Source organism: Sarcophilus harrisii, chromosome 1, assembly GCF_902635505.1.
Source record: "Sarcophilus harrisii chromosome 1, mSarHar1.11, whole genome shotgun sequence".
In the NCBI taxonomy this organism is placed as follows: domain Eukaryota; kingdom Metazoa; phylum Chordata; class Mammalia; order Dasyuromorphia; family Dasyuridae; genus Sarcophilus; species Sarcophilus harrisii.
The window spans coordinates 84,209,659-84,225,052 of record NC_045426.1 but is presented as its reverse complement, the minus strand read 5'-3'; the positions used below and the strand labels follow the sequence as shown (position 1 = coordinate 84,225,052).

General features: G+C 41.7%; 1 protein-coding gene across 2 annotated transcripts in view; it reads right to left on the bottom strand.

The window, feature by feature from the left end:
• Nucleotides 1–3,761: 3,761 nt before the first annotated feature.
• Nucleotides 3,762–15,394, bottom strand: part of TRAIP (TRAF interacting protein) — a 49,099-nt gene continuing 37,466 nt past the window's right edge. Inside the window, exons 11-15 of one of the 2 annotated variants that reach the window (XM_031959057.1) lie at nucleotides 14,478–14,633; nucleotides 8,354–8,402; nucleotides 6,130–6,279; nucleotides 5,543–5,593; nucleotides 3,762–5,062 (exon numbers count right to left, since the gene is read on the bottom strand). In XM_031959057.1, the coding sequence (XP_031814917.1) occupies nucleotides 4,949–5,062; nucleotides 5,543–5,593; nucleotides 6,130–6,279; nucleotides 8,354–8,402; nucleotides 14,478–14,633 (520 nt within the window). In that variant the 3' untranslated portion in view covers nucleotides 3,762–4,948. Of the gene's footprint in view, nucleotides 5,063–5,542; nucleotides 5,594–6,129; nucleotides 6,315–8,353; nucleotides 8,403–14,477; nucleotides 14,634–15,394 lie in introns of those variants that run through there. The other variant, XM_031959061.1, reaches the window with a different exon arrangement.

Here is a 15,394-nt window from a genome sequence, read left to right as displayed (position 1 = left end):
AGTGAAAATGTGAACATGAATCTGGGCACTGGGGCATGTTCCAGTTGATAAGGAAAGTAAGACATTAACTGAGTGCCAGAGGGAAACACAGTAGGGGAGGAATACACAGCCTTCCTTAGCCTGGCAGTATTCCAGCTGACATCACTCCTCCTCATAGATTCTTTCCATTCAAGTCACACTGGTTGTTGCCTTAACGTTTTCCAAACTCGGCTTTCTCTCACCTCTAGGAAGTCCCAGGGCACCAAATCCTCACCCCCACCTGACAGAATCCCCTCATCTCAAGGCCCAGCCTTTCTTTGGCACTTCCATAGCCTCCTTCAGGTTCCCTAGCTGTTCCTGCTACTTCATGCTTCTCAAATTATCACATAGCTGCTTAACAGTTTCCATGTGGTTCCCCTACCCAAGTGCACTCTTCGGCTTGCAGAAACCGGTTTTCCTTTTCTTTGTATTATCAGCATGTAGCACACCACTGAGCCAGGGTGTCAGACACAAAGAGAAGGATCCCTGCAGATCACATACTACTTAGGAAAGCACAAATTAACATTCTTTGTGTCGGGTTGTATTTTTATTTATTTTGTTAAATATTTCTCAATTGCATTTTAATCTGGCAGTTTGTTTGACATCTCTGCAGTAAATGTTTAAATTGGACAAACTGGACTGAGGATGGGAATCTAACCCAGGCCTGGGACTAGGATTCCCCTTTTAAAAATTTTTTTATCAAAGCTTTTTGTTTTCAAAATATATACAAAGATAATTTTCAACATTCACCCTTGCAAAATCTTGTATTCCATTCATTTCCCTCCTTTCCCCCATCCTCTTCCCAAATGGCAAATTATCCAATATATGTTAAACATGTACAATTCTTCTATACATATTTCCATAATTATCATGCTGCACAAGAAAAAGCAGATCAAAAAGGGGGAAAAATGAGAAAGAAAACAAAATGCAAGCAAATAACAATAAAAAAGGTGAAAATGTGATGTTGTGGTCCACATTTAGTCCCCAGTCTTCTTTCTGGGTGTAGATGGCTCTTTCCATCACAAGACTGGCCTGAATCACCTCACTGTTGAAAAGATCCACATCCATCAGAATTGATCATCATATAATCTTGTCATGTACAATGTTCTTCTGGTTCCACTCACTTCACCTAGCATCAGTTCCTGTTTCTCCAGGCCTTCCTGAAATCATCCTGCTGGTCATTTCTTACAGAACAATAATATCCCATAGCATTCATATACCACGACTTATTCAGCCATTCTCCAATTGATGGGCATCCACTGTTTCCAGTTTCTTGCCATTACAAAAAGGCCTGCTTCAAACATTTTTGCACATGTGGGTCCTTTTCCCTTCTTTATGATCTCTTTGGGATACAGGCCCAGGAGAGACACTGCTGGATCAAAGGGTGTGCACAATTTGATAACCCTTTGGGCATAGTTCTGATTTAAAATAAACAAACAAACAAATATATAGTAAAAATTATTTTGTTAAATATTTTCCAATTATACATAACACTTTATATATTTAACATTTTGCATTCCAAATTCTCTTCCTCGAGAAGACAATTTGATATCATGCATGTGCAGTTATACAAACATACTTCCACTTTAGCTATATTGTTAAAGAAAACACACAACATAAGGTTTAAAAAGTATGATTTAACCCCCATTCAGAGAAGTGAATGCTTGTTGGTAAAAGTGAGATTGAGTGTAATTATTACTATGGGTAGCTGAGGTAGTCATTAAGTGGGTCAGATTTAAGGAGACTAAAGAACTGGGAGCTTAGAGTTTGGGGGGGAGCATCAATATGATCCCTTCATATAAAGACAGGGGCTGGGGAAGGGAAAGTGTGGGTGCATATGCAGGTGTGTGTGTAGAATTAGTAATGGTGCTGTCTTCTAAGGACTAAGGGTGAAAATTAACCACCAGGGTTGCGCATGAGGTCGATGAACAGAGAGGACTCCAGAGCAAGTATTATGAGTTAAACCTTGTCATATATTTTTGTCACACTACTGTTTGAGTCAAAGCTTCTTAAAACTGGGGGTTGCAACTCCCAAATGGAGTCTTATAAAACTGAACATGAGGATCGTGAAATTATGATCACCAGTAAATGTTTGATCTGCATATTTATTTTATATACCTATATACCCAGAATTGCATAAAAATTTCTCCACTGAAAAGGGATCATGAATGGAAAAAGCTTAAGAGGCCCTGGTTTAAGCCTCCCCTCCCATGAAATGTTCCCTATATTTGTGGGAAGGAGTGAATCCAGTCCTTAGGTTTTGTTAACCATGTCTTCACCAAGTCACCCGAGTGTAGTAGTAGCTTATATCTGGGGGTCTAGCCTGCCAATTCAAGCAAGGTGGCAAGTGCTATCATCATAATCATCTTCTCATCTTCCCTTTTCTCCAAATAGCTAACTTACTTTTGTCCTGTGCAGTTCTCATTTTGGTTTCTTGAAATAAAGCACTGAAAAACAGGCTACAAAAAAAGGGCCCACTGTTTTTAGTCCCTTAACTATGCCTTTAAACTTAAATCATTTGGCCTTTCTTTGGATGGCCAATAGGCCTAGCCCAAGCCTGTAAAACTCATTGTTCAGAAATGGATGGCTTAGAACGAGTATAAATAGCCATTGTATTTATTTGGATCAGAGCGGATAAGGACGTAACTAGAGGGGATGGCAGGGTTCAGGGCATCCTTTCTCAGAATTTGAGACATTTTAAAATGGCCGCAAATAAAGGAGGTAGGAGTTAGGACGAGATGGTGTGGAAGGCAGAAGCGGAGGGGTTAGTTTTCAGAAAATAAAGAGATTTGGAGATGAGGAGGGACATTCAGCAAACTCTTTGGAGGCCCAGAGATGGGCTGTTTCAGGGTAGGGATGCAGAGGGTTTGGGGAAACCCTCTCAACAGAGGTTTCCAAGCTCGAAGAACCCAGAGAAAGCCATTTATCGCTCTGATGAGTCACTTCCCCATTTGGTTGTGGGAGCAGCGGCAGCTCAGACTCCGTCGTGGGGATGAGGGAGGGGGAACGAGATGCAGCCCACTCCAGGCTCTTGATGGCAGAACAATGGTGCTGGGAAGGGCCAGTGACCCAGGCTTTGAGTGGGTGCTGGGTCACGGATTCGGAGTCAAAAAGAACTAGATCATCCAGGCCATTTTAGAGAGAAGAAAGGCCAAGAGAGTTGCTCAGGTCCAACAGGCAGGACATAGCAGAACTAGAATTTGAATCTAAGGCTACTAACGGCAAATAATGCAACACCTCAACCCTTCCTTGCTCGTTTTACAGATGAAAACATGGGAGTCTTGGGGGAAAACAGTCAAGACAGGATATGAACTTGGCTCCACTGCTGTGGCAGGCCCCTTGGGGCTAGGAGGGATGATCTACAAGAAGATGGCCAGGAGAATGGAAGTGTCTCTTCCTTCCTCTGAATGCTTATGAGCTTCACTAGATCCCAGGCATGCCCAGAATAGATGTAATAGGACTCTCTGCTCCCCAGATCTTTGTGGGGGGCCTGGGTCGGAAAACCCTAAATCTTCTGGTTCTGGCCTCCCATTCCCCACCCTTAATTCACTTGGAGGATTACTCTCTAGACCATCACCCTCCACCTTTATCTCATCTGGAGATCATTCCCTAACCCTGGGCTACAAAGGACTAAATAAAATCAAACTCTTGTCTCTCAATTCCCTACTACTTTCCTAATCAGGATCTTAAGCCAGTTGAGAACCTCTCAGTGTCACGATAAACCCCTTTTTTGCCAACCTTAATTTGGAGACTGGGACTGCAAATTCTTTGACAAAACCTGCCAGGGGCTTGGGGATCCCCAACACTGTTAGGGTGTTTCATCCCTCAACAGTACCATGTTCCCCTTTATCCTATCCTCCTAGTTCTGGGTCCCAGGCTGATGGAATAAGCTAAGGAGTTTCTCAGTATTTAGAGTGAAACTAAAAACCACCCTCTGGGTTAGTGGGCAGGTCCAGAGGCCCATGGCCTCTTCTTCATTCACACTTCAATGTTCTGCTCATAAAGCTGTCTCTCCCTCCAGGAAAGAAGCCTCTTTTTTCACCCCATCCCCACCTCTTAATCCTAATGGGTGACACAAAAGAGACCAAAGAAACTAAAGGTGGGTGACCCCCCAAAGCCATAGTAGAATACCCCCTTTTCCTGGGGCCTCCTTCACCTAATTCATGTTCCCTGGTCTGGGGCCTAGATACCTTTATCTTCAGGCAACAAAAGCACTGGTCACACCCCCACATTGGTGAAACTTTATTTTACAGGATCCTCATAAGACCACTGGTCTGCCCAGGAGGCTCTGCTGCAGCCGGGCTCCACAGCAATCCACCACCTTCAGGAAAGCAGGCAGTCCTTGCATGGCTGCTCTCCAGGCCAAGGACATGAGGAGCCATGAGGGTAGAACCTATCAGGAGGTCGGGGCTGGGCAGAGGGATATGAAAGCCCTACAGGGCCATATGGAGAGCAGGGCAGGGCTCAGAGCTCTGGGTTCTCTTCTGGTTCCAAGGAGGAAAAGCTGCACTATAATCAGGGAGATATCTGAGGCAGGGGGTGGGGGTGTGAGGGAAGAGAATCAAAGCCCTGAGCCCTGGAGGAGCACTCCCCCTCTCCCCCAATCTAAGCTACCTGGGGATGCTAAAGGGAAGGCTGAAGTGCGAAGGGCCAAAGAGGTACCAGTCTGGCCAGACTGGCTGCACATGCAGCCAACGGGCAGGAGTCATCCCCGGGGACTGAGTAGCACAAGATGCCCCATGGAGGTCCTCAGGGAGGGCAGAAGCTGAACTGTGTTGGGGGGGGTTTCCACCCTGTGGGCTAGAGGCTTGCAGGAGCTGTTCCCACATCCCAAGCCAACAGGCAGTGCTGTCTCTCAGAACCCTGGAGAGAAAGGAGAATACCCAGTAGTCTTTTCTTGTGCACTCTGGTCCCGATGCGGGTCTCCAGGTTATCTCAGGAAAGTATCCAACCTTGCCTGGACAGAGGGAACTGCTTTCCTTGACACGGCCTTGTGCCTAGGCTTTGGCTTTACAGGCAGAGGACGGATGACAGAGAGGTCAGTCTGGAGAAGGAGACTGTGGTCAAGGAGAAAGTCCAGGTGTCTGGAGACCACAGGGAGGGGGTGACAACAGAGGACACACCCTGTGCCCACACCCCCACACCAGGACAATGCCACTGAGCCAGAGAAGGACTGATGGCACCGCTCCTTCCTCTCAGCAGAGCAGAGCCACAAAATCACGGTGAGATTCCTGGTTACAACCCCATTATATAAATAGGGGAGGACACTTAAAGAGGAAATGACTGCTGTAAAAACTAAAGGCAACAGGTACACTCTTACAAAGCCACAAGGCCCAGCCCTGGAGAATTGGACATGGTCCAGCTCATGACTGTGCCTCCCAGGCCTGGGGGCATCCTCTGGGGCTCTGGCTGACCCGGCTGTGATCAGTGACTGGGAGGCTATCAGATGGTCCCTACAACCTTCCCCAAGACTCCTCAGCTGCCTGTTCCCCACAGCAAACTCAGGTCAGAAAAGAAAGGATACAGGTTGAATATACTTGCTTCGTCCTCCAAGGCCATCAAAACCTGTTCTTACCTATGGCAATACAATAAACACATATGAAGTACCTGTCATATGCAGAATGCTGTGATAAGTCCTGGGAGAAATAAAAAGCTTTGATAAAAGATATGATCCCTGTCTGATGCCTTATCATCATCACAGTGAACATTTACATAACACTTTAAAAATTTGCAAAACACCTTCATACATATTTCATTTGATCCTCAAAACAACCCTGTGAAATAGGATCTATTATTATCTCCTTTTAGAGATATGGAAACTGAGGCTTACAGACACAAGTAAGTATGATGGAAGTAGGATGAAATACAGGTCTTTCCTATTTTCAAGTCTAGCATTTCACTCAGTCACAGCAAGAAAGACAGGTTCTGTGGGTGAAGAAGGCCCAGCTGCGGAGCTGCCAGCCCCCGAGTCAGTCAGCCAGCCTGACCCTGACATCTGTTCTTGGCACAACAGGCTGACTCTCTAGGGAAGCCCACAGGGCTAAAAGGAGGTAGGTGGAAGGAGGTTCAAGGCTCAGAGACTCACTATAATAGTAAGGTCAAGGTACTTACAGTTCCACTGTTCCTGCCTGGGTCCCTGAGGCTGCCCAGGGGCCTCTTCTTGCCCAGGACAGCATTCCGAATGAATGAGGGAAAGTTTCCCACCAGCTCATCATCTTGGTCTCCTGTCCAATGCTGATCCCCAAGAGAGAGACCACTCACCTGAAGGGGAAAATCCAGGACCTCGTGAACTGATGCTAAGTGAAATGAGCAGAACCAGGAGATCATTATACATGGCAACAACTAAGACTATATGATGATCAATTCTGCTGGACATGGCTCTTTTCAACAATGAGATGATTCAGGCTTGTTTCAATGATCTTGTGATGAAAAGAGCCATCCATACCCAGAGAGAGGACTGTGGGAACTGAGTGTGGACCACAACATAGCATTTTCACTCTTTTTGTTGTTGTTTGCTTGCATTTTATTTTCTTTCTCACTTTTTTCTGGTTTGATTTGATTCTTCTTGTGCAGCAAGATAATTGTATATGTTGAATTTAACATATATTTCTATCAGGTTTAACATATATTACCATTTAGGGGAGGGGATGGAGGAAGGGGGGGGAAATGGAACACAAGGTTTTGCAAGGATTAATGTTGAAGAATTATCTATGCATATGTTTTGAAAAATAAAAAGCTTTAATAGAGGGAAAAAAACAAAACAAAACAAAACTAAATCCCAGTAGGAGTTTGATGACTTGTTCAAAGTCACCCAACTGGTTCTTAGGAAAATTTGCACTGCAACACAGGTTTCTTCCTAAAGTTCTTTCCACCACACCACCCCATGAATAAAGAGAATCGCAGAAGTAGAGCACTTTTTAGGGCTAAAGAGGCAAGGAGCAAGAAAGAAGCAAAGCTTTTAGTAGCTATTAGGGCATGGAAATATGCATGTTGATCTAAGGGGTGGTTGAGAAAAGAGAATGTTAGAGCTTGAAGCAAACCTTGACCCACACCTTTAATTTCAGACTTTTGGTGCCAGCCAAGTGTTCTGTTACACCATGCTGTGGTAGTAAGAATCATGACCAGCACTGGCAGGCTGTCAGATGTGTCCTTTTGAACTTGCCCAGAAATATCTTTTAACTCCAGGAAAGAACGGAGTGTGGCAGGCTGCTGGAGAAGGACTTAATCTAACTCTTCACATAGCGATATTATTGGATCCTATTATTTGGCCTAAAATGGCTCCACTTCCTTCACCAATATATATAACTTGTGTGATCCTGGGCATCATCTTTTGGGAAATGTGGCTGGCTTCCTCATTTATAAAATCCTCACAGTAGCTTCTCCACAGGATTATTGTACTTTGTGCATCTTAAAACATTATATAATGATGATCAACTCTGATGGACATGGCTCTCTTCAACAATGAGATGATTTAGGCCAGTTCCAATGATCTTGTGATGGAGAGAGCCATCTGCACCCAGAGAGGAAACTAAGTGTGGATCACAAAATAGAATTTTCACCTTTTTGTTGTTTGCTTGCATTTTGTTTTCTTTTTCTTTTTAATCAGATTTTTTTTTTTTTTTGGTGCAGCATGATATTTGTGGAAATATGTATAGAGGAATTACACATTTAACACATATGGGGTTACTTGCTCTCTAGGAGAGGGGGTGGGGAAGAGGGAAAAAATTTACAGCACAAGATTTTGTAAGAGTGAATGTTGAGAATTATTCATGTACATATTTTAAAAATAAGCTTTTAAAAAAATGGAAAAAAAAACTGCCCACTTTTTAATAATGTCTCCATTCTAGGAAAATGAGGAAACAAGTTCTTGGGATCATGAGAGTAGGGACATTTTTAAAAACAAAATTTTGCTGATGATTTTTTATTTCTATGCCAGTCATGCCCTATTTATCTTTACATCTCCCAACTTGGAAGAGATGGAAACTCTAGGCTCAGTTAAACAAAAGTGCCAGGTACATAGTAAGCACTTAACTAAAAATTTTCTGGTTGGCTGAATGGTTGGTCCGTTATGTTTAGCTTTACCCATGCTGGGTAGAAGTTACCTGGTTCATTCTGTATTACGCTTCCTACTGAAAACAAAATCAGTGCACAAGACCAGTATTTCTTTCCTCACTATGGCAGTTCCCACCATTTCCCAGTCGGTGATACCTCTCTCTCCCATGGAACAGCTACCTAACCTACAGAACCCAGACACTCCAGGTCCAGAGCACTAATGGGAAGAGTCCAAAGCTGGCCAGGTCAGTTCTACAGAGGAGCAAGTGGAGAGAGGTCTTACCTTCGTGGGGTCTCTGCTGTTTTTTTTGGAGATCCCAGGAGTCAGAGAGCTGCAAGAGAATCCAAAAAGAAGGTAAGAAGGTGAAAGGGTGAGAGGCTGACTTGAGAGCTGCCTGCCAGGGCCGGGGCTATCCTTCCAGACCCAGCAAACCGGGCCTTCACAGGCAGTCTCCTCCCCACATTATTCTGACACGAAGGGGAGAGGCTGCCTCCCGCACTCCTTTGTGATAACACCTTTGGGGAGCTGGCCTGTAAGCTTTTCAACATAGCAGTCATCCCCAGAATCCTCCACCAGGGGGCACCCTCTCTACAGGTTTGCCATAGTTTTGGGTATAGCTTCATTCATTGCTCCCCTCAACATCCACAAAGGAGTCAGCTGGGCTCTGTATGCTGCTAGCAAAAAAAAAAAAAAAAGTTGGGGAGGGGATGGGAAGGGAGAGGGAAAGTCACAGTATTTAAAAGGTAGCAAATAAGAGGCTTTCTCTGGTTCTACTGAATTCAAACGATTGTTCTCAATGTGGAGACCTTATTTGGCGGTGTTTGCTTATAAAGGTCATAGAAGTTCTGGCCAGAAGGAACCCAAGAGATCAGATTGAGGTCCTCACCTCTCATTTTATAGATTGGGATACTGTTGTCTCTACTTGTTCTTCTGTTCCTTCAGGTATCTAGACTGTGACACTTGGGCCAGATGTCTCACAAGGACATTTATAGGAACCATCTCTATATGTAGTCTAATACTATATAATAACATCACTTTAAACCCTCTTATTCAGCTCCTTTCCCTTATGCCTGGAACATGCACCTTCCAAATCAGTGATGTTGAAATGTCTCCTTTGAGGCTCAATTAGGATGAGCTGTCTCAACATTTCTTTGAACAACAACTAAAACTGACTTCTTTTTTCTTAAATATTCCCAAAACTCTTTGCTCAGGTCTCTATTAGCTCGATTACAAGATTACTTATTCTTGTATCAAATTTCAATTGTGCACATCCTAGTCCATTAGATTATTAATTTCTCGAGGGCAAGGTCTCCGGTTTCTCAGCTTTTTTTCTGCTGTATATAACAGTATTTAAACATTTATGAACTGAGATCACTTACTCTCTTAAGACCTGTTAAATGGTACCTCAAATTTTTCTATGGCTGTTAAGAAGTTAAGCATGGAATCCATTTACTGCTCCCCTCCCTCCCCTCTATCACCATTGATGACATTAAGAGCCTAAAATAGGAATGAATTATCATCTACCACTAAATCTTGATCCTTCTTTTCATTTCTCCACTTAATACCCGAAGCAAGTGTTTAGCAATTTGGGGAATTGCTTAAATCTCCGAAATGACCTTTTCCTACTCTGGACAGATTTCTTCAAGCAGCACAAGATTTCCTCTGATCCTAGATGATGTTAATTTTACTAGACTGAGAATCTATTCTGCTTAACTGCTTCAGTGCAGCTGCTATCCACAGATGAATTCACTTCCTTGTTACCCCTAAAGTTTATCTGCTCCTTAGGTTCTCTCACTTTATAACAGACACCTACTTCATTTCCTGGCCCAAAGTCATTTCCAACCTCCAATCTACTCTCTATGCTGCAGATTAATTTTCCTAAACATTGTTTTGATTATGTTGCTCTTTGTTAAAAATGTTCAGTGACTCCTGATTACCCATGAAAGTCTGACTAAATTCCTTCAATCCAGAACTTAAAACCTTTCACAGACCAACTGCAATTTACCTTCCCAACCTCATCTCACTTTCTGAAGCCAAAAGTCTACTTCCCCATTTATCAAAAGGCTCTATTCTTTCCTGCCCCATTGCCTCTGCTAACACTTTCCCCGACCTGAGATACCTATTGCCATCCCTCCAAGAGCCAGCTCAAATGCCACTGCTATCACGAAGTTTCTCTGACCTTCTAGATAGAAGCAATCTCTTCCTCCTCTCAACTTCCAGTTTTTATTTCCCTTTCTTAAACATATAATTAAAAACAAGGAAGGATATTATATCTCATGACTTACCAGCTATGTAAAAGAAAGAACTATGTCTTATCCAGTATCTTAACTTCAATAGTACCTTATCAATCATTCATAGGATTGGAAAGTCTTAGAGATCACCTAGTACAACCTCTACCTTGCATTGCTAATTAGGCAGCAAATGTTTGTTGAGTAAGCACTGCAGAGTTTGGATTCATTCTCTCCAAGTCTCCCCCAAACCGTTAGCATCTGTTTTTAGGTCTAGAATAGGCAATTAAGAGTACAGCAACATGTCAGGGATCTCATCAGGGTACTCAGCTCTGAACTACTTTTCTTGCAACCCCCCCCCCCCCAAGTGTCTTCTCTGATTTTCAAAGCTGTTTTCTCTTTAGTTTTTACCCCAGTTTGTTTTTGAAGGTTTTCTTTTTGATAAAACTCTCCATCTTTTTCTAATTAGTACTTTCTGACTTAAGGAACACTCCTCAGGTCAATTAGCCTTCCTGAGGCACATCAATGGAGTAGACAGAGTGCTGGGCTTTGCAGTCAAAGGACTTGAGTTGAAATCCTGCTTCAAACATTTAGTGATGATGTGCTAGTGCAAATCACTAGAATTTTCTCAGCCTCAGCTTCCTCATCTGTAAAATATGGATACTAATAGCACTTATTTCACAAAGTTGTGAGGATCAAATGTGATAATATATGTAAAGTGCATTGCAAAACTTACTGAGGCTAAACAAATGCCAGTTATCATTTTCATTCTGAAGATTCGGATCTCTTACCAGGTATCTATCAGAGATCTTTTCCTTGACATCAAGCTTCACTTCTCTGGGATGTTTGACTATTAAGGCTTTCCATTCATCTTGACTGCAATGGCAATTGAAGACCGGCCCTCCAGAGCACTTCTCTCCTCACTTCTCAGCTGGCTGTACAACCTCCACCAAATCCTTCCCACCCCCTTTTTAATTTTCTTTTGTGGGATGTCTTCTCCTATTAGATTATAAGCAATTTGAAGGCAGGGATTACCTTTTTTCCCTGCAATTGTATTCCCAGTGCTTGGCACATAGTATGTTTAATGTTTATTGACTATTGACTGTCTTGACTTCAAAGGTACAATATTTAGCCCAAACAAGAGCACTTTCTGCCCTTGAGTACCTAGCTAAAAGTCAAGAGTTTTCGAGCGAAGTTATTTTGGACTATGGGGCCTTGAAGTAAGGCCCAAGTCAATTTCCCTCTCACCAGATCTGTTCTGTCACAGTTCTAACCACCTGTTTGTCTGCATCATCACTCACTATTCTAATGACTGGTTTAGACTGTGTCCTTGCTATTCTCATCTTGAGATTTTGTCTTGAAAATTTATTTCAATGTTGCTCAATATTGTTTTGTTAGTTTTGATATGAAACTAATCTGTTCTGTGAGTAAATGTAAAGATATGAAGAAAGAAAGGGGAAAGAGAACAGGAGAAACTCCCCAAATGCCTTTAAAACATGCCATGATTTCCATAAGACATCAGTTTATAGCCGAACCCTGTTTGTTTCCCTACTCTCTGGTCCTGCATGTCTAGACAATAGTCTGTTTGTTAAAGGGCTGAACACTTGATGAAGATTGTGTGTGTGCCCTCGTGTGTCCTTTTGTCTAGGCTTCTGATCTTAATGGTGCAGGGAACTCCCCTTGAGGTTGGGACCTTCTCTACTAGTATGGAATAGCAGCTGCTCTGTACTGGTACACACAGACACACACACATAAAATCCTATAACATCCCACTTTTTGCTTAGTGTCAGTTTCTCCCACATTCCCTCACCACATTACATCTGAAGAGATTTGCTTTTTTTCTTTGCACCTTTGTAGCTAAGAGACTACACAAGAAAAGTACTAGAAAAACCTGAGCTATTCTAGCAGTTCTGATTTGTGCCTTCCACAGATATCTCTAACATTTTCCCAGTTGTCCCTGAGTTCATGGCAACAGCAACTCCCAACATTTAGATCTCTGATGGTTTTCAATTGTCAGAATATTTGTAACTGTAGTATGAAAAGTCTATATCTTTACTTCAGAAAGGCAAATACAAACACAAACAGGAAAATGAAGGCACAAGGAAGATAGCTTCCAGTCCTAAAGAAGCCAGCAGAACAAGAAGGTAGGATTTTAGAAATTCCAGAGCAAATACATTCAGAGCATACCTCCCCAATATACACATTTACCTATTTAACAAATTATTTACATGTACTACTGTAGTAATAATCATGTATGTTATACAATTTGCATAAAAAAAAAGTTTTAAAGGATGAGATAAAGATGAAATAATATTTGATCACAAAGTTGATTGAGAAGGGAAGTGACAAGGTTGAATCTGTGCTTTAGAAAAATCCCTTTGGGAGCTGTGTGCAGGATGATTTGGAGAGGAGAGAGACTTGAATGAAGGTAGATCAAAGAGGATTTATTGCAAAAGTCCAGGTAAAAGGAAGTAAGGGCCTGTTAGCTGTGGAAGCAGAAATAGATACAGAAAAGGTTTTAAAAACAGAAACAAGATTTGATAACCCATTAGATATGTGGGGTGACAGAGAATGAAGATCTGATGATTGAAACTAACATTATGAACCTGAGTGACTGGAAAGATGATGGTGATCTTAACAATAACAGGGAAATTTGGCAACCCAAAGATTTTACCTGGTACCCTGCAAATTGGCAAAATTGACAAAAAATGGCAACAGTCAATGTTGGAGGGGTTGTGGAAGGATAGGTACACATATATGTTGTTGGGGGAAGTGCTGGACAGTATATCCATTTTGGAAAGCAATTTGGAACTATGCAAATCAAGTGACCAAAGCTGGACTTATACCCCAAGGAAGCCATCAGTAAGAAAAACGTCCCCATATACGCCAAAATATTTATAAGCAGCATTTCTTGTAATAGCTAAGAATTGCAAACAAAGAAGATGTGCATCAGTTGGGGAATGGATAAATAAATTGTGGTACTGATGTAATGAAATACTCTAAGAAATGTTATGGATTAAGTCCAGAGAAGCAAGGAAAGATTTATATGTATTGATGCAGAGTGAGGTAAATAGAGCCAAGAAAACATACAGTAACTACAACAATGTAAAGAACAATGACATATCAAAAAGACAAAAGCAAATTACTAAATGAGCCTCAAATAAAGACAACTAAAGACATATTGTATATGGTTTTGGACTTTTTCAACATTGAACAATTGTGCTGACTTTTTAATTCCCTTTCCTAAAAAATTACTATTTGTGATATGGGATGATTCTCTGGGATGGGGAAGGTATATATATGAGATACTATGGTGATATAAGAAAAAGAAAATATCAATTAAGAACTTATTTTTAAAAAAACATTTTGGAACTATTTTTTGGAACTATCTGGAACTTTGGAAGAGAAATGAGTTTGGCAAAGATAGTGACATTGAACTAAGGAATATCAAGAGTTCAAATATAATCTCAGGTACTTCTTTGCTCTGTGATTCTAGACAAGTCACTTTACCTCTGTCTGCCTCAATTTCCTCAAATGTAACTGCCTCACAGGGTTGTTGTGCAGATCAAATGAGAGTATCTGTAAAGTGCTTGTCCTCCCTTCCCTTAACAAGATGGGAAGCAGATTTTGCTCTACCCCCCCAGCCAAAATGAAAATGGAAAATATAGAGCTCGAATACTGGTCATTACCTGGCAGGGCAGACTCTGCTCCCAGAAGGGTGCTTCAGTATCTATCATGAGGAGCCAATGTCTGGCTCAGAAGATTATGGTTGGAAGCTTTACCCAGCAGAGGGAGAGAGCTGAGTGGGGTATTGTGAAAAGATAAAGTAAGTGTGGTAAGCCTTACAAATGACTATCAAGGGAGAGCAGGGGATATAATCCATATCTCCCTTGGGGTTAGGCCACAGGTCAGTAACCCTCCTCCCTAGTTTTAGAGTTCTGGCCAGAGGAATTAGTCTCCCAATCTTAGCTCCCCTCTGTTTCTTTTTATATCCTTCCCCTTATTTCTGTAAAAAAGAGATTTTGGAGCTGATGACAAAAGAAAATGACTACAAGTAGTAATGGCTTACCCACTTCCCCTGTCACCAACATTAAGTTCTTTACAGACCAAGCAGATCTTTAGTAAGCTTCCCCAGGTGCAAAGGGCTGGGATCATGGGCCAGGGCAAAGACCATTCACCTTGACTGTTCCAGGCAGAGCTTCTTAGCTGGGACAAGCTTGGAGCTGTGGGGTTGGGCTGGGGGTGTGACCACATCAAAAGAGGCATCCAGATCAATGTCCTCACCATGGGCTGGTTGGCGCAACTTTAGGTTCAGCATTTCCACAGGAGCTGGGCTGGGAAGAGAAAGAAGAATCATTCACTACAGAAGGTACATAATGGCATGAATGGCAACTTCATCTCCTTCTTCTCTTCAGAATAACATTTTGTTCTTCAGGTTCCGACAGTGAGTTTACAATTAAGTTCAACTTATTCACTATATTCAGGGTCCTACCCTACCTCCTAAGGTAAGGCATCTTAAGGAACATTTGTGAGAAGAACAAAATATCTGATCACTTCAACTCATTATATGCTACTGAGTTTTTTTTGTTTTTTTTTTTAAATATAGGTGACATAAAATGATCCATGACTATTCTGAAGGATTTATGATGAAATATACTATCCACAGCTAGAGAAAGAACTTGATTGTTTCTTAATACAGATTGAAACATATTCTTTTATTTTTTTTTTTAAACTTTATTTTTCTTTGAGGGTGGGGGGAAAGATCTATGTTTTCTTTCATGAGTTGACTTTTATGGAAATGTTTTGCATAACTTCACATATGCCTTCTTACTTGGGGTGGAGGTGGAGAGGAAGGAAGGGAAAGAATCTGGAACTCAAAAGTTTTAAAAACAAATGTAAAAAACTATTTATGTTTAACTAGAGAAAATAAAAATATTAAATTAAAAAAATTATATATATATATGCACCTGAAAGGGATATCGTCAAGCACTAGAATACTAGAATGAACTTGAGAAATTAAGCTAACAATACAAACAGCAAAAACTAAATGGATGATAAATGTATATTTCTCAGATAGATTAATTCACTGTACTAC